General features: G+C 46.3%; 1 protein-coding gene across 1 annotated transcript in view; it reads right to left on the reverse strand.

The window, feature by feature from the left end:
- The window catches only part of PDE11A (phosphodiesterase 11A), a 746,356-nt gene that overhangs the window by 228,832 nt on the left and 493,323 nt on the right, over window positions 1-24,201 (reverse strand). The window contains exons 11-12 of the mRNA XM_075317377.1: window positions 499-645; window positions 270-377 (exon numbers count right to left, since the gene is read on the reverse strand). Coding sequence (XP_075173492.1) covers window positions 270-377; window positions 499-645 — 255 coding nt within the window. The remainder of the gene's footprint in view (window positions 1-269; window positions 378-498; window positions 646-24,201) is intronic.

Here is a 24,201-nt window from a genome sequence, read left to right on the forward strand (position 1 = left end):
TAGTCCCAGATACCTCCTTTAATTTCTTCTCATCTTCCCTATGTATATCTAAAAAAATGAAATATGTTATTTTTACACCAATTTTCCATTAGAGGATATATTGCTGCAGGATGAAGAAGTTACATCTAAAAACAATCCCCTGAAATATTGTTTTCAGTTTAAAAAAAGTTTAGTGTAGATTGTTCAGGGTTAATTAACTTCAGTCACAATAATTTATTACTACGAAAATGAAAGGGCACAAGCCAATAATTCAGGCCTGCGGTACTTACAGTTAACATGGCAAACATCAGCTGGCACACGTTGAAGGCATGCCGCCAATTGTGATAGAGAACCATTCGATAATTCTTCCTTACTGTCAGAAGCCACCTGCACAAGGTCTAAAAAACAGAAGGGGCAGGAAGAGCGGTGTAGTTACAGCTGTGTGTGGCGGAAGATCTCATTACGAGCGTAGAACGAAACCCCAAGCCACACAGACCAGGTCGCACGGCAGATGTTTACCTCGTAATCAATTTTAAACTTCTGAACCATTCCCAGCTCCATAAACATTCTCAACGCTGCTGTAATCATCTCATCGACGTCCAAGGAGAAGTCATCGAAATGGATGTCATCGATAGAAAGTTCTGACACCAAGGGGATGTTAGCTGCCTTGAATGATAGAGAACACAGTTATATTTCACTATAGTTTACTGATAGGTCTATCTTTTAAGATTAATATTTCTTTGGTGAACTTCTTTTTAATCTGGGTAGCTGATGTTTATGCATTTCAATATTTTTAAGGCTAAAGAGAACCAGTCACCTTGGAAAATTACATATATAGGGTTAATCTGCGGTTTAAAAGCATTACAATGCTCAACTGTCTTATTGAAAATTCGGCAACAGGGAGAAAATGTACTTAATTCTTCCAGGTAGCTGCTGACTTTCAGTAATAGGGCATTTTGATTGACATTTTGCTCTGCGCAGATGTGTTGCATTGGGAGCTGTCAATGCTGTGCTTGGCAATTGTAAGTACACCCCAGCACATTGATTAACATCTCCTTCTGTACAGCAGTTGTTAATGCTGTGCTTGGCGGTTGTAAGTACACTCCAGCACTTTGATTGACAAATTACACTGCAACAGATGAGATACACTGGGAGCTGTCAATCAAAGTGCTGGGGTGTGCTTACAATCTCCGCTCACAGTATAGTAGACAGTGCTGTACTCGATGATTGTAATCACTCCCTAACACTGAAAGTCATCGGCTCCCACTAGGAATAAAGTTCATATTTTCCCAGTAGCCATGCTTTCACTGTCACAGCTGCACAGCATTGTAACACTATTAACCTGCAAATTAACCCCATATCTGCATAAAAAATAGTGTTTTCCAAGGTGACAGGTTCCCTCGGCTATCAGCAAATTCTTGCTGTCCTAAAAATAGGTAGCATGAAATATTAAAGAGGATCAACCAGTAGGATTTTCTATACTGGCGCTATCATACTGTCATGAGTCTATACATACCTTTAGTTGTGAGGTCAGATTTATAGTTTTTGAAATACAGGCAAGTAAAGTCTGTGAAATGCACTGTTATTTGATTGATAGCAGCTACAGAATATCTAATAGGTGGGTCGGGTTTTGGTAGTTATTCCTGCCCCTATCTGCTGCCTGTCCTTCCTCCTCCTGTCTCTGTTATTAAAGGGGGAGGAAGCAGGAAGGGAGGAAGGACAAGCAGGCAGACAGGAGCTGGAATAACTAGCAAAACCCGACCCACCTATTAGATATTCTATAGCTGCTGTCAATCAAAAGGGTATTTCACACACTTTACTTGCCTGTATTTCGGAAAGTATACATCCGATCTCACAACTAAAGATATGTTTAGAATCAGCATGATAGCGCCAGTATAGCACTGGCTTTAGTTTATATAGGAACATCCTGGTGGTTGGTCCTCTTTAACAGGCTCATTACAGAATACTATGATTTATCCTGAAGAGCTTCAGCAACTCAGAGAAAACATAGTTGTGCAATATTTCAGACACAGGGAAAAGACTCCGCTGGCTGGTTCTCCATATACTCTCAATTCAGCCGAAACTTCCTGAGAATAGCTGGAGGATAGCCACCCAGAGGACACTTATGCCTGCCTCCGAAGCATCACAAAACTATGCTTTTCTCATATTTCATAATGTTTCAAAGTACAATGGAGCTTAATTTTAATGCGGGAGAATGTTGCTGTTTCACGCTTCCTACGGTACTAAAAGAAGTATATATATATATATATATATATATATATATACACACATATATATATATATATATATACACACACACATATATATATATGTATATATATATATATATATATATATGCTGTATATATAATATATATATTTATATACACAACATATCACATAATCACGTACACATATAATACAAAACATATAAATACATATTGAAGTACCATATTCCCCCAATGCTTTTTGGACAGAAGTCTTCCATAATAACACATGCAGTGGAATATGCCACAATATTTTACTTATAGAATTTATGGAGAAAAAAAACAGATGTAAAAAAAACATTCATACAGAGAGACAATATTGGCCCACAACATGGTGCAGGCACTACATTCATGATCTATGAATTGGAAGAATCCCCTTTTTATGAATATTGGAACTCCCAAACTGGAGAAACATTGTGAGCCGCACCCAGGGACACCAGGGTCCTCATCCAACAAAGGAAGTAAAAATAGTAAAATGAATAGAAAAGAAAAAAACTGCTGAAATTGTAGAATAGTTAAAGCTATTAAAGCTAGAATCCTGGACCACCTTTGTGGTACGCCAAAAAGCAAACCACCCATGTCTGTGCAAAGTTCAATAATAAAAGATAATAAAATAAAATAAAATAATAGCCAACTATTGAGGATAATAGAAACAAAATTTTATATTTTTAAACTATATCTTTAAATGGAGGTGATATAAGCAGCACGGTGCTTTGCAGAGCTTGGGTCCTGGGTTCAAATTCCACCAAGCACAACACCTGCAAGGAGTTTGTATGTTCTCCCCGTGTTTGCATGGGTTTCCTCTGGGTTCTCCGGTTTCCTCCCACACTTCAAAGACATAAGGGCACTTTACATGCTGCAATCTCGCTAGCGAGCGTACCCGCCCCCATCGGTTGTGCGACACAGGCAATTTGCTGCCCGTGGCGCACAACATTGCTAGGCCCTGTCACACGGACTTACCTTCCCTGTGACGTTGCTCTGGACGGCAAACCGCCTCCTTTCTAAGGGGGCGGTTCGTGCGGTGTCACAGCGACGTCACACAGCAGCCGGCCAATCAAAGCGGAGAGGCGGAGATTAGCGGGACATAAAATCCCACCCACCTCCTTCCTTCCCCATTTTCGGTGGACGCAGGTAAGGAGATGTTCGTCGTTCCTGCGGTGTCACACACAGCGATGTATGGTGCCGCAGGAAAGACGAACAACATCGTAACTGCAGCAGCAACGATATTATGAAAAGGAGCGACGTGTCAACTGTCGCGGGCGGAGGAGGGGACGCTGCGCTCACCCACTGCTCGGGTCCGGCTGCTGCTGCTCGGTGGTGGCTCGAGCGGTGGGCCGGATCCCGGGGACTCGAGCGGCGTTCCTCGCCCGTGAGTGAAAGGATGTAGTTTGGGTTTAGGGATATTGTCCGTGACGCCACCCACGGTTGTGGTGAGATTGGTGACACCACCGCTGCTCTGGACGGGGGATCCCGGGAGCGATGACAGGGAGCAGCTTGGATGTTGGTTCTCCCCTTCGTGGGTAGGGGGGTTGGTTGTCCCGGGGCCCGGTGAGGGGTTGGGTAGGAATGGCAGGCGGGTTACGGGGCCTGGTGAGGTGCAGGGTCGCGGGGGCAGCGCTGTGCCGCACAGCACGGTGGTACTCACTCAGCCAATGACGAATGCAAAGTCTCCGGTAAAACAAACGGCTGGATGGACGGGTCCCACAGACGGCTGCGGTGTTTCTCCTCCCGGCAGGTTGATGGTGACTGCCTTTCCCTGCACCTGTGTTGTGTGATGGTTCCAAAGGCTTCCCACCGGTAACCCGCTCCCCAGCTTGGGTGGATGCTGAGGGAGCCCCTTTTGCCCGCAGGCTCTGGCCCTGGGAGCTGTAGCCTTGGCGGTGACTGTGTTTCCCTTTTCGGTTTGAGCTGTCGCCTTCAATCGGGACTTGAGTGCTGGGAAACCCCGGAGGTTCCCTTCGCTAATGGATTTGACAAATTCAACGGCGACTCCTAGCCTTGTCGGGGTCCGTAAGCCCTGCCGGATGGTGCTGGCTTCTCTTTGCTCGCCGATCCGGTACCGCCGGGCCACCGCCCGTCCACGGTCCTTACGGTTTGCTCCAATAGGCCTCTCCTGCAGACGGTCACCACCGTCTGCCAACCTTGCTGTTCCGTCCGGGCCACACACCCGGACCACCTTCAGACTGCTCCACTACCACTTTACTTCCTCACTCCAACCCTCTCCAAACTAATCTGAACTCCTTTTCCCGCCTCCAGGACTGTGAACTCCTCGGTGGGCGGGACCAACCGCCTGGCCCACCCCCTGGTGTGGACATCAGCCCCTGGAGGGAGGCAACAAGGATTTTGTGTTTGGCTTCGGTGTGCCTAACCGGGGTGTGGGGTGTGTTGGTGTAGTTCTGTGACGACCTGGCTTGTCCAGGGCGCCACACAACGATCAACGATTTTGGTCGTTTTTGCGATCATTGATCGTCGCTCCTTGGTGTCACACGCTGCGATGTCGCTACCGGCGCCGGATGTGCGTCACTAACAACGTGACTCCAACGATATATCGTTAGCGATGTCACAGCATGTATAGCACCCTATACAGTTAGAGACTCTAGATGGTGAGCCCCAATGGGGACAGTGTTACCATTGTATGTAAAGCGCTGTGGAATTAATAACGCTATTTAAATGAGTAAATATTATTAAAAGCCAGCAAAGGATAAAATGACTTCCATATGTACTAATCACAGCAATGAAGAATAAGATATTGAGAGATCTGACCCAAACAGAAGTCAGAATATTTAATAAGCTCAACTGCAAGGAGTCTGTAAGCACTGCGCATGGTCGGTCACCACTCCTAGATTGCAGCGGTGACCAGACTCTTAAGGTGGCTTTACATGCTACGATATTGCTAGCAATTTCTAGCGATATCGAGCGTGTAAGTACCCGCCCCCGTCGCCCATGTGAAATCGTGTGATCGCTGCCGCTGCGAACATTATCGCTACGGCAGCGTCACACGCACTTACCTGGTCGTCGTCGTCGCTGTGACTGCCGAACAATCCCTCCTCAAGGGGGAGGGACGTTCGGCGTCACCGCGACGTCACTAAGCGGCCGTCCAATCAAAGCGGAGGGGCGGAGATGATCGGGATGTAACATCCCGCCCACCTCCTTCCTTCCGCATTGCGGCTGGTGGCGGGTAAGGAGACGTTCCTCGCTCCTGCGGTGTCACACATAGCGATGTGTGCTGCCGCATGAGCGATGAACAACATGGATAAACAACCCTTACCGATTTTTGAGTTTGGGACGACCTCTCCATGGTGAACGATTTTCACCATTTTTGAGGTCGCTTAAGGTCGCTGGTCAGTGTCACACGCTGCGATATCGTTAATGACGCCGGATGTGCGTCACTAACTACGTGACCCCGTAAAACATTAACGATATCGTAGTGTGTAAAGCCACCTTAAAGGCTGCTTTACAAGCAGCGACATCGCTAGCGATGTCGCTGGTGAAAGCAACCGCCCCCGTCGGTTGTGCGTCACGAATTCCGAGACCCCAACGACATCTCGTTAGCGATGTCGTTGCGTGTAAAGACCCCTTTAGGCCGCCGAGCAGTAGACAACGCAATTGTAATTATCTATATGTGTGTGTATTTTAAGACCCATAACGTTTCCTTTCTACATAAGTAGAAAGGAAGTATAGTATAAGTTTAGTATAGTAAATATAAGTCAAGTAGAATAGTATAAGTTTTTTAATTTTTTGGAGGGGACAGGGTGAGATAATATGGCAATACAGCCATTATTTTTGCTTTTATAATGATCACTGTGCAGTATGAATAACATAACTTAATGGATCTGTAACCTTGAGAGTGGTGATATTCAACAATTTTGGTTCTCAAGTCCTCAGACACATCCCGTCTCCTCTTTTGTTCTCCATGCTTAGTGTGGCACACACAGACACGCAATGCAAAGATTAAGTCAACTTCTCCCCTTTTTTATCTATTTTCAGGTGTTTTTTTATTTTGCCCACATTTGTTACTTGCCATAGGCGGGTTTGAAAGAGCATCACATGCTTGAAACAAAGTTGTTTATCCGCAATTTTGGAAAGGTGCCAACAATTTTGTTTGTACCGTATTTTGGGGTTTTATGTGAAATTATGTCCAATTTTCCTTTTTTGCTATTTTTTTTTTTTTTTGTTCCAATAGACACAAAAGGAAATGAACATGCATATAACAAAACTTGTAATTGCAATAATTTTAATTGGGAGAAATACTTAATTTTCTGGTACAATTTCAGGGGTGCCAACACTTTTTGACAATAACTGTTATTATTAAGTATGTTTTTATAACAATGGAGAACCCTCAGCTCATTTTTTTTTCTCTATTTCGTTCCTACTTCTTTCATAGAGCAAGTATGTCACCCTGTGGTGGATTATTTGTATTATTTTTTATCTGAAAGAGTATAGAACAAAGAACAGCAATAACAGATGTTTCTGGAGCAAAATTACCTGCAAACATGCCAAAGAGATATCAATCACAGGTTTTTCTGTATTCAGGGAAGCACATCTACATATGCCAAGACACCAGCAATAAAATATAATATTTGTATCATTGCTTCTCATCAAATTTGCTTTGTACAAATAAAATGTCACAGCAAAATAAACAACAGAAGGCGGAAGATCTCTACTTCTAGGTACTTTTATAGAAATAAATCTGCTGTGCCGAATACATAAATAACAAAGTCGCTGAGACGTAAGGTGGAGCTGCCAGGTATACAAATTACAGACGTTATGCTGCATTTAGCAGTCATATCACAGGGGCTCAGTGGTTAGCACTGGTGCGTTGCAGCAATGGGTTCAAATCCCACCAAGGTCAACATTTGCAAGCAGTTTGAGACAGGGGTGGGATTCAATTTTTTTCCAATAGGTTCCCTGTTTATATTTGTAAACCGCGCACGTTTTACAACCACGCCCCATTTGGATGTCACACCCATTTCGCGCACACTTTCCTTAACCAAAAATACAAGTATAGGATTTTCTCAAACACCCACCTTATGTTCTTAAGGCCGCTTTACACACTGTGATATCGGTACCGATGTCGCCAGCGTGCGTACCCGCCCCCGTCGGTTGTGCGACACGGGCCAATCGCTGCCTGTGTCGCACAACATCGCCCGGACCCGTCACATGGACTTACCTTCCCTGCGACGTTGCTGTGACCGGCGAACCGCCTCCTTTCTAAGGGGGCGGCTCGTTCAGCGTCACAGCGACGTCACAGCAGCGTCACTGAACCGCCGCCCAATAGAGGCGTAGATGAGCGGGACGTAACATCCTGCCCACCTTCTTCCTTCCGCATTGTGGCCGGGACGCAGGTAAGGTGAGGTTCCTTGTTCCTGCGGTGTCACACGGAGCGATGTGTGCTGCCGCATGAAGGAGGAACAACTTCGTTACTTCTGCAGTAATGATATTTGAGAATGGACCCCCATGTCACCGATGAACGATTTTGCACGTTTTTGCGACGATGCAAAATCGCTCATAGGTGTCACACGCAACGGCATCGCTAATGCGGCCGGATGTGCGTCACAAATTCCATGACCCCAATGAGATCACTTGAGCGATGTCGTAGCATGTAAAGCCCGCATTATCAAAGATCCTGAGGTGCAAATGCAGGTAGTGGTACCCCTTAAAAAGGCAATACTACACCACCAGGAGAAAAGAACTATACATACAATAGACCACAAATAGACAAATCTAGGGTATATAGGAACCCGGCATTTTTATTCACAATAGGCGCTAGCCCTGACTCGTGCTGCTGGAAATGTGGAGTACCGGACCCTGATTTGATTCATCTTATGCAAAACTGTCCACGTTTGAGAAGATACTGGACGGGAGTGCTTGACCTTATTGACTCTGTGTATAATTGTCGTACGGATCACGGACCTCTGACATGTATTCTTGGATACACTGCGGAACTCCCTATCCAGGAGAGCCATAAAATTGCTATCGCGCTTATACTATATCAGGCACGGAAGGTCATAGCATTGTACTTGAAAAATAGTAAGGTCCCTGATGCTAAAGAGCTAGTTGACAAGGTAAACCATACCCACATGCTCGAGAAATATGTCTACCAGAAGAGAAAGGCGGGTACTAAATTTGAGGATCTGTGGGCCCCGTGGCTTGACACTCCAAATTTGGCTCCGGTGACGTTGATTTGGGCTAGAGCCCTGATGGCGAATCTGGTTTAGCTTGGCTGCCTGGGAATGGGTCAAAGTTTCAGGTCAGGTTGCAGGTGTTTAAGTTGGTTACTTTATTAGTTGCTGATTGATTGCTGATCTATGCCCAACTACGTTCTTGAATGTAATTGAACAGATGAATATACTGTATGCTAATTCGAATAAGGGACTTTGTTTGGGGGAGGGGAGGTGGGATGGGAGGGGGACTGGTTGCATACTTGCATGTATGTGTAGTTTTTCTCTTGTTAAACTAAAATGTTGCTAAAAATTATCTGATTTAAAAAACAAATAGACAAATCTAAAACTATATACAGAAATCACACATGATTCTGAGTCACACTAGTCAAGTGATCACCCATCTTATGCTTAAAGCATGGAGCAATCTCACCCATCAAGTCTTGCTCTACTCTGATCATCACCAGAAAAGTTCGGTCAGAATCTTCAAAGATGGAGTCTGGGGGTAAGAATATGCTTGTCATGGTACGATATCCCTATTTGTATCCCAAGACTTCCGATCGTATGAGACTAGGCTAGAGGTTTGTAAAGCTCCAAAAGTGGGCTGTTGTGACCCTTATATAGCACAAGTGCACTTTAGTCCCCTGATGAGACAGGAGTCGAAATGCGTTGGAAGATGCTTGGGGCCCACATAGGGACAGTCTCCAGGAATATTAGATGTGGACTGTCCTTGTAAGGATGGAAGTCTTGGGATAGAAACAGAAATATAGTACTAGGACAGGGATATTCCTACCCCCCAAACTCCATCTTTGAAGATTCTGGCCGAGCTTTTCTGGTGATGAAAAGAGGAGAACAAGACCTGATGGGTGAGATTGCTCCATGCTTTAAGTATAAGATGGGTGTCATGAACCCGGCTGTCAGTATTTCCTGGAGCGTGGCCAGGGGGAGAGGCCACCCGTCGTGCCTCGTTCCCAGGAGGGGCCCCCCCTTTGTGCCTCATTCCCGGGGTCATGACGCCTTTATCTTCTGGGCACTTCTGTTCATGCGGTGCCAGTTATAATTCTGCTCTGCAGTGTGCCATTGGTCCCTTGTAAGTTCAGATCCTGCCTCCTGTCCTGTATACATTCATCCTCCCTGCCTCCCGACCTGACTGTGTCCACTCCCCCACCTCCTGTCCTGCCTGTGTACGTTCTACCTGCCTTCCGTCCTGACTACCTCCATTCCTCTCTGACTCCCATCCTCTCTGCTCTGTGGTTCCGTCCTCCTGTACTCCCTGTTATTACCTGCTCTCCCGGCTCCAGACTCCGGCTTGTCTATTTAATTTGGTTTCCGCGCTCTCCCGGTCTTTGACGTTCCCTCTCGGTTCCTGACTTGGCTTTCCCTGGAGTCTGTCTCTGTTTAACCCTTAGTACCTCGTAGACCTCCTGGTTTTGACCCCGGCCCGTACGACCATCCACTTCTTCCACTGGAGAGGCTTGTGTCCTCTAGTGGAGCATTGCAGTCAGCACTCTCCTGGTGCTCCGGCTCCTCCTACTGGTTTGTTAAGTATAGTGTCATCTAGTGGGGAATCCCTACCTAGCACTTTCCTGGTGTTCCAGCTCCGCCTGCTGGTTCATTACAAAGGGTAATCACTTGACTAGTGGTAATTGTGTGATTTCTGTATAGGGTTTTAGATTTGTTTATTTGTGGTTTATTGTATGTTTAGTATTTTTGTCCCGGTGGTGTAGTTTGCCTTTTTAAAGGTTACCTGCATTTGCACCCCAGGATCTTTGATAAGAATACAAGGTGGGTGTTTGAGAAACTCCTATACTTTGTTGTTTGTAAAATGCCTTCCTGGTATTTCTACACTTATATCTAGAGTATTCTGTAATGTTTACACAATGTTTAGACTTTTTAATCTATTTTCATTAAAAGATATATTTTAACTCACATTTTTTGCTATTTAAATCTATTGTTGTGAGAAAGGAGAGGTATTGCGGGAGGCTTGCTTTTGCCCTCCCCTCCACATAGTGTTTTTTTCACAAATACAAGTAACAGTAACTAAAAGTAAAGGAACTTTAGCCTTCTTACCCAACCTCTACCTTCACTGAAAGCCTCATTGCCTCCTGTTGAGTACCAGTTGCTCCCAGCTGTCAGTCACTTCTTAGCTTGGTGTAATTTTTTTTTTCCTGCAATTTTTAAAGGAACCCTGTGTAAATTGGTGAGGACGACCTCCTGTCCATCTGTCTACTTCATCCAATCTCTGGCCTCAGCACCCAAAGGCCAAATATGTGCAATTAACCACTGAGGCCAAGGGATGACTGAAACAGTCAGGATATCATCCCATACCGATAAAAAGCTTCTCCACTCCTGGAAATCCCCTTTCAATACCCCTTATGTGCCTAGTAATAGAAAATGCAAATTTACGCCCCGGATGGGCACTGGTCCAAGCGCTGCAGTCAATCAGCGGATGAAATTGCAGTGTATGCAGCGCTCAAAGTTGAGCCTACCCTGGAGGTAGGCATGTTTTTGGTGTTTTTTTTACACATTAGCAAAATTGAAAATGGGGTTATCCAATAGTGGACAGCCCTTTTAATTTATAGCAGTACAGATCAGTGCTGAGAAGATACAGGGAGCAAAGTGGGCAACTCTTATTTTGCTTTTATAGGACAACATTTCCTTTGGTGCAAGTTTCCAAAGCTTTTAAATACCCTCAAAAAAGGGCATAGGTTACACGATGAATAATAGCCCTCTCATAGAGGCAACACTAGGACCACAAAGACATTTGGTGCGTGAGATGGTGCCACTAAAGAGGCACATAGATGGGGACAAGGCATTACTAAGGGCCCACAAGGCATTCAGATAGGCTTAGCACTGTTGCTTTGCAGCATGGTGTCCTGGGTTCAAATCCCACCAAGGACAACATCTGCAAGAAGTTTGTATGTTCTCCCCGTGTTTTCATAGGTTTCCTCCTATACTCCAAAGACATACTCAAAAGGAATCTAGATTGTGAGCCCCAATGGGGACAGTGATGATAATCTCTGTAAAGTGCTGCAGAATATGATAGAGCTATATAAGCAATGCATAATAAATAATGGCTTGACCCCAAAATAGGTCTCAGTGAGACTCAGCAATTGGTTAGTTAGGACTTCTGACCCTTTTTCTTTCCCTTTGACCTATTGCATGACAGCCCTTACTAACCCTTTTTCTGGCCTTCTGACCAACTTCATGCCGACCCTCACTGACCCTTTTTCTGGCCTTCTGACCAACTTAATGCCGACCCTTACTTACCCTTTTTCTGGCCTTCTGACCTGCTTCATGCTGGCCGTCACTCACCTCTTCTCTAGCCTTTTGACCCACTACACGACAGACTTAACTGACACTTTTTCTTGCCTTCTGACCCACTGTATGCCAGCCCTCACTTACCCTTTTCGGTGCCTCCTAGGTCAGGAGGCACTGCCTCAGGGTCAAAGAGAGCCGGCATGTGGTGGATCAGGAAGCACTAGCAAGAGTAAATGGAAATGAAGCAGTTTATATGTTTTAATATGTTTTACTAAGAACCAACAAAGGCCAGGACCATAGGGTGGTGGTCAGGGGGTCACTTGGTGGGAAGAGAAGAGCACTAGTCTCACCACTGAAATAATGGAACACAAGATAAGGGAGACCAACAGAGGGAAAAAAGCGCAAAAAATAAAAGTCAACTTTTTTTAATGCAGCATAACACCGTAGCTGCAATAGTCATGACTCCTCAGCTTCTTCCAGAGACAGGCTCCTTCCAAAGTGGTCCGCAATAGAATGAGAATCTATACCCGGCATCAGATGGTAGGAAGACACTTGGCTTTTTATAGTGAAGGAGAGTGGTCACAAAAGAGCTGCACCTGAGATTAAGGCTAGGCTAGGAAAGAGTCCTTAACCCCTGCAGCACTAAAAGACCGGTCCCAGACTTGCCAGAGGTCTCCCCAGAACAGAACACACTCATGATATATACTGCCAGACAGAATCCGACTAGAGGTCTGTGGACTCACTGAATGCAAGTGTATTGCGCAGGGCCGCAAACAATAGTTGGAATCCGTCCGAGAGTATGAAAATTGCATACTCATGGCTAGGTGACAACTGTTGCTGACTCTGATATTGGCAAGTCCTCAAAACAAACAGTGTAAGCGATGTGAGGATTCACATGTCTGCAGCCACATATAGTGACAGAGTGACTGGAGACTTGTCGTTTTTGTACTGGGCAAGTAGGAGACAGCCTGTGTCTTACGCACAGCCTTCTCACCTGCCTCTCTATTGTGTCTCCTGCCTGTCTCTATGCTCTTTCTTGTGTTTTGTGGCAGTGCCACATAGACAGTGTTGGACACTGCGTCATACTCAGCTACTACGCTGCTTGCAACGCTACTATGAGAAAAAATCCCAATAGATGAGCCATACGGTAAACATGCAGCCAGCATGTGTATACTGGCGGCATGTATGCACTACTCACAATCAATGCATAGACAGAGGACAAACGAATATGTGTGCAATAGAATAAATTTTATTTAATGACAAACAGGCAAGACAGCAATACATGCAAGTTTAAAAACAACTACCATAAGATCAGAAGGGCATGGAGTATGAGTACAGAGTGTAAATCAAAATGACCAATAGCCGTGGGAGAGGCGAAAAGTTCACACAATGTACTGAAAACGTTCAAGTGAGTGCAATGAACACTAAAGGCTGCTTTACACCAGACAATCTATCGTGCGATAGATCGTCGGGGTCACGGTTTTTGTGACGCACATCCGGCATCGCTGGCGATGCCGGCCTGTGTGACACCTCCTAGCGATGCAGTATCGCTCACAAATCGTGAATCGGGTACTGCTCGCTAGGTTCCATAATATCGTTTATTTTAGTTGACCATCGTTTCCGTGGTAGCACACGCCGCTCCGTGTGACACCACGGGAACGATGAGCAGCTCACCTGCCTCCCGCGGCCGCCGCCGGCTCTATGTGGAAGGAAGGAGGTGGGCGGGATGTTTACGTCCCGCTCATCTCCGCCCCTCCGCTTCTATTGGCCGGCGGCCGTGTGACGTCGCTGTGACGCTGAACGTCCCTCCCACTCCAGGAAGTGGACGTTCGCCGCCCACAGCGAGGTCGCACGAGAGGTAAGTATGTGTGACGGGGGTTACTGACTTTGTGCGACACGGGCAGCGATTTGCCCGTGACGCAAAAAGGACGGGTGCGGGTACGATCGATTGTGAAATCGCACAATTGGTCGTACCATGTAAAGCAGGCTTTACACCTTCAGTAGCCGTGGGAGAGGTAGATAAGGATATACAAACAAGGGCCAGTACATGTGTAGTTCACACAATGAAGCACAATGAGCGATATATAGCCGTGGAGGAGGTGACCGCTATATAGTGTTATGGGAATATAAATTCAAATACAGGAATAGCCGTGTGAGAGGTAAACAATAATCACAAACGACTTCAATATATATTGGTCACGGATGGGGTGTAAAATATCAACAGCAAGGTGCCCCAAAGTATGATCACCAAGACTGACCCAAGGTGTACACCATGGTAACCAGGAATACCTAAAAAGGTTTAGCATAATTCAATATAAAGTGCAAATGCATTTGAATAAAAAAGCAGGATCCCAAGGATACCATGGGATAACAAGGAAGTCCCACAGATACACACAGCTAGAGGTATAAAGATATTCAAGACATAATGCACATACCCGGAGAGGAGGGATCACCACCAACGCGCGTTTCGCGACGGTATTATTGCTTTCTCAAGGGGGAGAATCCTGCTGGCAGTGTAAGCCAAAGGGATATAAATAGCCAAATGATTAGTTCTAGTGCTATCAGGTGCAGCTCGCTGAACAGGAAGTTCAGTCTCTATTGTGTCTCCTGCCTGTCTCTATGCTCTTTCTTGTGTTTTGTGGCAGTGCCACATAGACAGTTTTGGACACTGCGTCATACTCAGCTACTACGCTGCTTGCAACGCTACTATACTTTCTGAGGATCCCCTGCACGCACTGATGAAGGTCTTTTGACCGAAACGTCTGTGCTTCTGCTGGCCCTACAAGTTCTTCACAATAAAAAACACTATTCACATTGATCTTGAGTTCCAAGTTTCTACATCTCTCTTGTCTCCTGCCTGTCTCTTGTGTCTTGTGCTTGTCTATATTCACTCTTGTGTCTCCGGTCTCTTTATTTCTCTCACCTATTTCTTATCTCTCTATTGTCTCCTGTCTCTTGTTTCTCCTGGCTGTCTCTTTCTCTTGTCTCCTGCCTTACTCTCTCGTCACTTTTTCCATCTTTTGTCTCTCCCGCTCTTTTCTTTCTTTTCTTCAGTCTCCTTTTCCCTGTTTCTCTCTGGCTTTCCCCCTCCATTTAGCCCTGCCCCTCCCATGTGGCTCCGAAGTCTGCCTGAAGGAGTGATCTCCACTGACTGCAGGCTGGGTGAGTACAGTATTTCTCAGCGGTCTCAGGGGGTGGCACAGTCACAGCTCCTGGGCTGCAGTGACTTCTGATGTCCAGTGATGTCACGTCAACTTCCGGAATTGGAAGTTGACCCGGCATTACAAAGGTGGTCCATTGGGTCCGAGAACCCGTGGAAGCACTCCGCCTCAGTGCGAAACGTCCGTCGTCTGGCTTACCTGCACTCCCCTCCTCCCCACTTATGTTGTAATTTATTTACAACTGCACATTAAAGAACTGCAAAAATTCCATCGTGAAGTGCCGCCTATTCTGCCTTTATGGAATCATTGGACCTCTTCTGTTCTGTCGGCTGAGCACCATGGGAGACTGCTGGAAGTCCGTTAACAAGTTCAATCGCATCCTGTGAGTAATTTACCTGTGACTGCAGTGCCCGGCTGTTCTTATTTATCCCTGTACTTTTGATAAAATCACTGTCGCCATGTAGTCCTGCATATTCATGTTCTCTCTATAACCCTGCCCCATCAATGATTAGCAGCTTTCTGCCTATGCACAGTGGACACAGATATCTGTCAATCAGTGGTGTAGGCGGGGTTATACAGAGAACTGGTAAATTTGCAGTGATGTTATCAAAACCTCAGTAAGTGACACATCGCTGGAATCAGGGTCTCCATTTCTTTAACATGATAGGAAAAACATGGCGACCGATTCCATTTAAAAGGTTAAATCATACATTGGCTCAGTCACCAGCATTACAGTACACGCTGTTGTACATGGTTCATGTTGTAGGTGTAAGCCGTGGCTACACATATAATCAGCAGCCGGGATTTGCCTAAAGGCTCGGAGCGTCACAATACAACACCGTACAGCTGCAGTCAGTAAAATGAATGACAACAGGGATGGTCAGTAATGATTCATTTCACCTCATGCCGTGACTGATGCTTTGCTCCTTGTACTTGCGGTTTCCAATTTGCTTGTGTTCTTGTTACATTCCTAAGCCCTGGAGCAAGTTTATGTTTAGATAATGCAATTGTAATGAAAAGTGAAATTCCCAATAAAACAGCGGTATGCCTTACAAGAGAATGCTATTCCGCTGCTGCTCGAACATTCTCAGCACATAAGTCATTCTTTTCTCCAGTGCGGGGTTCACGCTTCGCCTTTTTAAGCGAGTCAGAGCCCTACTGTGCTTGAATAAAATGTTCCTGACTCGTCGTAGTACAGTAATACAACAATGCAAGAATAAGTAAAGCTGAACACAGCGGAAAATTGTTACTAGCTTTTCTCCTGTAAAAGCCAACTTGATCTTTTGTTACACTCTCACGCTGCTCTTTTTTTGTAAACTGAAGAATATTTATTATGTAATCACATCAGCAGCTCAGGATCCGACTATAAAGCAGGATTAGGTCCACGCTGATGATGGTGGCAGGTTGTAGGAGGATCGGCCACAGTTATAGCTTACAAAATTATACACTATAAAAGTATTTAAGGGGTTTTCCAGATTCAGAAAACCCCATCTCCTGGCTGCAGTTGGTTTTAAAAACAAACTGTGCTTTACTCACCCTCCACAGGTCCAGCATTGAGTCTCTGCCTCTGCTCCCCGTGTCTGTTATCGTCTTCAGTGCTGACATCAGTCAATCAGTGAGCTCAGCGGCACTAAGAACAACTGATCGGCAGGGTGCGGGATGTCAAACCCCAGCCGATGAGACATTGATGGTCAAGCTTACGGAAAGGCCATCAATGTAAAAGTAGTGGACAACCTCTTTAAGAATACTTGCATGTAGTTTCAAATAATACACCCATGTGGTTCCCATAATACTGCAATCCAGCTCCCAAATAATACTATTGTGATGACTGTCACAAGGTGGCGCTAGACACTGCTTGTATGCAGTAAATATAGAGTTAAGGGGGCTTTACACGCTGCGACCTCGCTAATGCGGAGTCGTTGGGGTCACGGAATTTGTGACGCACATCCGGCCGCATTAGCGATGTTGCTGCGTGTGACACCGATGAGCGATTTTGCATCGTTGCAAAAACGTGCAAAATCGCTCATCGGTGACATGGGGGTCCATTCTCGATTATCGTACCTGCAGCAGTAACTATGTAGTTCGTCGCTCCTGCGGCAGCACACATCGCTATGTGTGACGCCGCAGGAACAAGGAAGCTCTCCTTACCTGCCTCCCGGCCGCTATGCGGAAGGAAGGAGGTGGGCGGGATGTTCCGGCCATTCATCTCCGCCCCTCCGCTTCTATTGGGCGGCCGCTCAGTGACGTCGCTGTGACGCCGCACGGGCCGCCCCCTTAGAAAGGAGGCGGTTCGCCGGTCACAGCGACGTCGCCGGGCAGGTAAGTATGTGTGACGAGTCTGCGCGATGTTGTGCGGCACGGGCAGCGATTTGCCCGTGTCGCACAACAGATGGGAGCGGGTACCCACGCTAGCGATATCTGGACCGATATCGCAGCGTGTATAGTAGCCTTAAGGCTGCTTTCACACTACGTTTTTTTTAACATGCGTCATGAACGTTTTTTTGCTGCAAAAGCGGATCCTGCTTTTACAGCAAAAAAACGCATGCAAACGCACGTGTTATTTTGCAGGATCCTGTCACTTTAAGTTTATGGGCGGGCATTGGAGTCATGTGATCGGGAGTCACTGGAACTGAACGTGAGACTGGGAGACAGCATCTGACAGCTGCGGAGGATCGTAACCAAGGTAAACATCGGGTAACTTGCTTGGATACCCGATATTTACGTTGGTTACGAGCATCCGTAGCTGCTAGGAGCCGGGCTTCCTGCACACGTAACCAACGTAAACATCGGGTAACTAAGAGAAGCGCTTTGCTTGGTTACCCGATATTTATCTTGGTTACGAGTGTCCGCAGCTCTCAGGCGGGGGAAAGAGAGGGAGGGGGATAGCGGGAGGGAGAGGGAGGGGGAGAGAGAGAGGGGGAGAGAGCGATGGGGAGAGAGACAGAGAGGGAGGGGGAGAGAGGGAGGGGGAGAGAGACAGAGAGGGAGGGGGAGAGCGGGACTGATCACCCGAGGCTGGTTTCTGTACATGCTCAGTAGAGCAAGCAGGATCCTGTCTATCAGCATGCCAGCGTTCACATGCGTTTGCATGCAGTATAGGTTCACATGCGTTTGCGTGCAGTATAGTCAGGATCCAGCAATTTGCAGTATTTGGACGCAGCTCAAAAACGCTACAAGTAGCGTTTCTGAAAAATGTTAAAAAACTGCAAGTCTCTGGATCTTTACTATAACGCACGCAAACACATGTGAACGCATGTTGACGCGAGTCCATTGCAAATGCACTGAAATGAAAACACATTTGCACTGGATCCGTTTTTGCATTAAAAAAACGTTCATGACGCATGTTAAAAAAACGTAGTGTGAAAGCAACCTTAGTCAGACAGGCTGAGATCATAAACCAGGAGGGCATGACAGTACACGGGGGCAGATAGAGACAAAGTCAAGATGCAAGCCAAAAGTCTGGGTTACAGGAGAGTATGTACAAAATACAGGGAGCAGGCAGGGACGTTGTCAGGAGGAAGTCCGAGGTCAGAAGCCGGGAAGTCACAACAGAATAAAATAAATAAAAAATAAATAAATCTTTATTTTTCTATAGCGCAGCGCTTCACATACATCAGGAACACTGTCCCCATTGGGGCTCACAATTTAAATTCCCTATTTGTATGTCTTTGGAGTGTGGTAGGAAGCCGGAGTACCCGGAAGTAACCCACGCAAACACGGGGAGGACATACAAACTCATTGCATATGGTGTCCTTGGTGGGATTCGAACCCAGGACCCCAGCACTGCAAGGCTGCAACTGAGCCACCGTGCCGCCCTAAACAGGGGCAGACAGGCAGAGACGGGTAAACAACAGTCCGGAGTCAAAAGACAAAGATCTGAACACTGAGCACCACGGGAGCCAACAGCACAACTGTAAACGGGAAGTACGACTGGCGGCGGCCTGAGCTAACACGCTCCCTAATAAAGCAGAGCAATCACCAGGAACATGACGCATCTGTGAGAGCACCTCCCAGGACCAACATGAAAGCCAATGGTTGTGAAACAACCAGCAGAGCATTTATCCTACAAGACGCTCTGCACCATAAGCAACATATACCGGCTCTGCAGGAGAGCATAGCAAAACAATACAGAATGTTCTGCACATAGGAATCGTGACAACTATCATTTGAAATTACGTAAAGGGGTATTACCATCTGCTTAGTTCAATTGCTCTGCTTGCCTGTACCATAAAGCTATGAGAAATACTGATACTGATAAATACTTTGAGGAGGATAAACCAAGTATGAAGCTGCCAAATTAATCCAAAGTAACAAACATGCACTTTAAAGGCTGTCATTTTAATGCCAACCTTCATTTCTAGGGTCGGCAGCACTGTAGGAAACAGTAATGACATAATTCGGGCACTACGGGCAAGCTGCAGATGCTTCATACTTTCATAGTTTTTTAATGTTGAAGGTAGACTTAAGTCCAACCTAACATGTTGGTCCAGACAAGGGGCAGACACTAAACTTCATATTACGCTGCGTGCACATGATCAGTGTTTGCAGTGTTTTGGACGCAGCGTGCTTTCAGTGTGTCCAAAGTGCTGCGTTGTACAGTACAAGCACAGTGGATGGGATTTATAGAAATCTCCTGCCAACTGTGCTGCTTTTCTCTGCAGCATAAACTGACATGAGACGCGGCTTCCCAAGCCACAGCATGTCAATTTATGCTTGCGAAGACACAAGTGTTCTCCATGGGGAGAACACAAGGAGAGTCCGCAGCGCCCCAAATCATGAGGACGGACAACTGTGGTCTCCTGCGGAGAACATTTGTGTCTCTGCAGAAGGGCTGACTCTGCATCAAGGACGCAGTGTCTACGGATCGTGTGCACCCACCCTTAGAGGAAAAATTACTTCCTGACTTCACAGATGCAATCAGACTAGCTTCCTGGATTAACACCCCATCACAAATTCTACTGCCCATAATCCATAATATTATATTTTTCAAGAAAGACATCCAGGCCTCTCTTGAATTTTCGTAATGAATTAACCATTACAACATCATGTGGAAGAGAGCTCCATAGTCTCACTTACACGCTACGATTTATCTGACGAGATGTCGTCGGGGTCAAGGTTTCCATGACGCACTTCCGTCATCGTTAGCAACGTCGTTGCGTGTGACATCTACGAGCGACTCCGAACGATCGCAAATAGGTTGAAAATCGTTCAGTTTCAAAATATTGTTCGTCGTTTGGAACGCAGCAGACATATTGCTACGTTTGACACCCTGCCAACGACGAACAACATCCACACGACCGCCTTGGTCAAGCAATATATCGCTGAACGATGTTGCTTCGTTTGTGAGATGTGTACGTGTGACCGCTACTAAATGACCCATGTGCGATCTCGGCAAATCATAACAACGATCTGGGCGTGTCACATCACTACTGATATCTTCAGATAAATCGTAGCGTGTAAAGCGGCCTTTACAGTAAAGAATCTGCGTTTCTGATTATGATTAAACCTTCTTTCATAGAGGATGCCCCTTATTCCCATTGCAGGCCTATGTGTGAAAAGATCATTAGAAAAGTCTCTGTACTGTCGCCTTATATAGTTGTACATTGTAATAAGTTCGTCCCTAAGCTTTCATTTTCCAAAATGAATAATCACAAGTTTAATAACCTGTCTTGGTATTTCATTCCACCCTTTCCTTTAATACCCTTGGTTGCTCTTCTGTGCACCGGCTCTAGTTCACCTACGGTAGTTCTTCAAGTGTGGCTGCACTAGTGACTTGTAAAGCGGCAAAACTATGTTCTTCTCATGAGCATCTATGCCTCTTTTATTGCATCCCATTATTTTATTAGTCTTGGTGCAGCTGCCTGACACAGGTCAGCAAAATTGAGTTTGCTGTCCACCCATACACCCAAGTCTTTTTCAGTGACAGTTTTACATGGTGATTTACATTTAAGTACATACTATACTAAACTATAAATTGTATTTACTCTGCCAAAGTGCATCAGCTTACATTTATCCACAATAAAATTAAAATTGCCGTTTCTCAGCCCACGCCTCCAGCTTAAATAAATCCTTCTGTAATATTAAATTATCTTCTTCTGTTTTTATTACCCTGCAGAGTTTAGCATTATCTGAAATATTGAAATTCTACTCTGTGTGGCCCCTACAAAATAATTAATACATATGTTAAGAAGAGGGCCCAATACTGACCCCGTGGTACGCCACTGTTACTGTGACCCAGTACAAGTGTGTTCCATTAATAACAACCTTTTGTTTCTTATCACTGAGCCAGTTCTTAACACAGTTACACATATTTTACCCTATTTCCATTATTATCATTTTACGTATGTGTGGCACCATATGAAACACCTTTGAAAAAGTACATATAGATAACATCCACTGCATTTCTCTGGTTCAGTCTGGAACTAACCTCCTGTATAGTCTGCATGGAAAAGCCTAGGAGCATTTGGTACATATAGGATATTAATAGCTAGAATACTATTCACAGGGTTCATATTAAGGGCTGTGATATCACCTTTTTATTATTTAAAGGGCTTGCTCATATTAGCATTTAAAGTGGATGAATGCAATGCAAGAAAATCTGGTCCATGGTAAGTGAGTTTTTGGTGTCACAAGCAGGATCCTACTAAATTAAAGAACCCCAGTCCATCGTTACTTCAGAGCTTGATTATTGAACTGTGCATGTGTTTATGGCCACAGCGAGGATGAGAACAGCATCAGAAACAAGCCCCACCTTCTTCATTGTGCCTTAGCCAATCACAGCACAGTGCACCAAAGAAGAGGAAGTCCCACCTCCACTACAGTCCAGCCAAATGGAACTGCGCAAAGTAAATGCTACCGCTACTGACAGCTACGGGATTGCAGAGCAGCATCAGTGATTCCTGCAGATATAGACAACGGGATCACAGTTATAATTAAAGGAACATACTCTCTTGGAGAGAGTAATGCGGGTGTCACACGGTACAGTCTATAATGCGATCGCACCCGCCCCCGTCGTTTGTGTGTCACGGGCAATTAGTTGCCCGTGGCGCACAAAGTCGTTAAACCCCCGTCACACGCACTTACCTGCTGAGCGACGTCGCTGTGGGCGGCGAACAACCACTTCCTGAAGGGGGAGGGACGTTCGGCGCCACAGCGATGTCACACAGCGGCTGGCCACTAGAATCGGAGGGGCGGAGATGAGCGGGACGTAAACATCCCGCCCACCTCCTTCCTTCAGCATTGCCGGCGGGACGCAGGTAAGCTGTGTTCATCGTCCCCGGGGTGTCACACAGAGCGATGTGTGGTGCCCCGGGTATGATGAACAACCGGCGCAAAGAAAAATAAACGACTTTTTAAAAATGAGCGACGTGTTAATGATACAAGATTTGTAAAACAAAACCTATAAAGAACTACAAAGTACTTTGTAGTTCTTTATAGGTTTTGTTGGTTCACTGTGAACTACATAGGTATTGTGATCACACAGGCTCTTTTTGAGTGGTGATCAAATTCTTAGGTTTGACGATTTGTAAAACGATGCAAACGATGCCGGATGTGCTTCACGAAAACCGTGACCCCAACGACATATCGCACGATAGATCGTCTCGTGTGACGCCCGCATAAGAAAATGTTACCCAATCCAGATCATAATAGACTGTATGAAGTGTCTGAGGATAAAGAGTGGTGGCGCTTACAGCATGGCCCACACAATGCCTGTAACTGTGCCATATTACTTTGGAGCACCATGGCTTCCAAGCTATAAAGAGGAGGCCCATGAATTAAGAGATTTCATAGAAAAGATTCAGGCTATGTTAAGACTTTAGCCAGTGTCCACAGCTTTAAAGGTAGAAGTATTAACTGGGCAATTGAGTGGGGCAGATTTAAGGGTGATGAAATCCTGGCCCCATTCTGAGAAAAGAACTGTTGAGCAAATCTCTGAGAGATTGAGGGCCACCTTTGATATCTGAACAGTCCCAGAATTAAAAATGTGGTTCTTTGGCAGAAAACAACAGTTTGATGAGTCACTCAGGGATTTTGCTCTTAGCGTGCAAGAGGCACTGCATGCTATCCATCAGGTGGACCCTCATGAAGTATTGCATGCAGATATCGCCCCTCAGCCAGGCTGCAGAAGGGGCAAGGACAGTATCTGTCAAGACTCAACTAAGAATACAGTCGCTACAGAACCCAAACGGCTCATTACTGAACTTTAAGGAGATGGCCGTTAGTGTTCTGGGTGTGAAAACAGTTTCAAGCCTAGATCATGCTAGCAATAGCACATGTGACCTGATTAAGTGCCAAAAGAGTGCTTTCCCTGAACCCAGGGCCGCCATCAGGGCATTACTACTGGGACGCCTGTACTGGGCCCGGTGAGCAGCAGGCAGGAGTGGGGGCCCGGCTGACAGTACGGGCCCCTCCCCTTTCATTCCTCTGCTCACCGGGTCCCATGGGCAGGGGGCGGGGACGTTGAACTGGCAGACATATCGCGGTGCAGCACCTGCAGTCGCACAGGGGCCCCAAGCGGGAGCGGGCCCCTAGAGCCTGAAAACGTGTTAACCCCTTAGCGACCTATGATGTACTGGATACGTCATGGCTCCCTGGTACTTAAGGACCCATGACATACCCAGTACGTCATGGCGAGATCGCGGCCTCAGAGGCTGCGATCGCTGCAAATATCTTAGATTCGGGGAGGAGGGGACCTCTGCCTGACCTCAGGAGGGGTGGTGTCTCCTCCCCGGACCTAAGGAGGCTGTGATTGGCTGACGAATGCCGCTCAGCCAATCACAGCCACTGTAATGTTTCAGCCATTGAAAATGGCTGAAACATTGAAATCCAGCCATGGTCTGTGCAGCTGTAGAATCGATCATTGGCTGGAGCTGGGTAACTTCTGTTTCACCCGCCCCCAGCTCTGATTGGAGAGACCGGCCTTGTGACCGATCTGTCCAATCACTGTGGATCTGGGGCCGGTGACCACTCCCCTCAGCTTCACTCTGGCGTCTGTGGAAGGTGAGGGGAGCGATTGGTAAGTTATAGACACTCTCTCTTTTCACCCGCCGCCAGTCACTGTCCCCGATCCTGGCTATCCGTCCCTCTGGCTATCCGCCCTCTGGCTATCCGTCCCTCTGGCTATCCGTCCCTCTGGCTATCCGTCCCTCTGGCTATCCGTCCCTCATCTATATGTAGCACCCATGGGGCAGGGGTTAAATGTTACTCATCGCTGGGCCGGTGATGTCACAGGTGGCCCTGCCCGGCTTCATAGCCTCGAGGTGTACAATAAAAGGGGATTTGGATGATGGTGGGGGAATGATGAGGATGATAGTCTTGTGATGCCACCTGTGGTACGTGGCCAAGGTTTAGCCGCCGCTGCTGTCGCTGTCC

Source organism: Anomaloglossus baeobatrachus, chromosome 7 (assembly GCF_048569485.1).
Source record: "Anomaloglossus baeobatrachus isolate aAnoBae1 chromosome 7, aAnoBae1.hap1, whole genome shotgun sequence".
NCBI lineage: Eukaryota > Metazoa > Chordata > Amphibia > Anura > Aromobatidae > Anomaloglossus > Anomaloglossus baeobatrachus.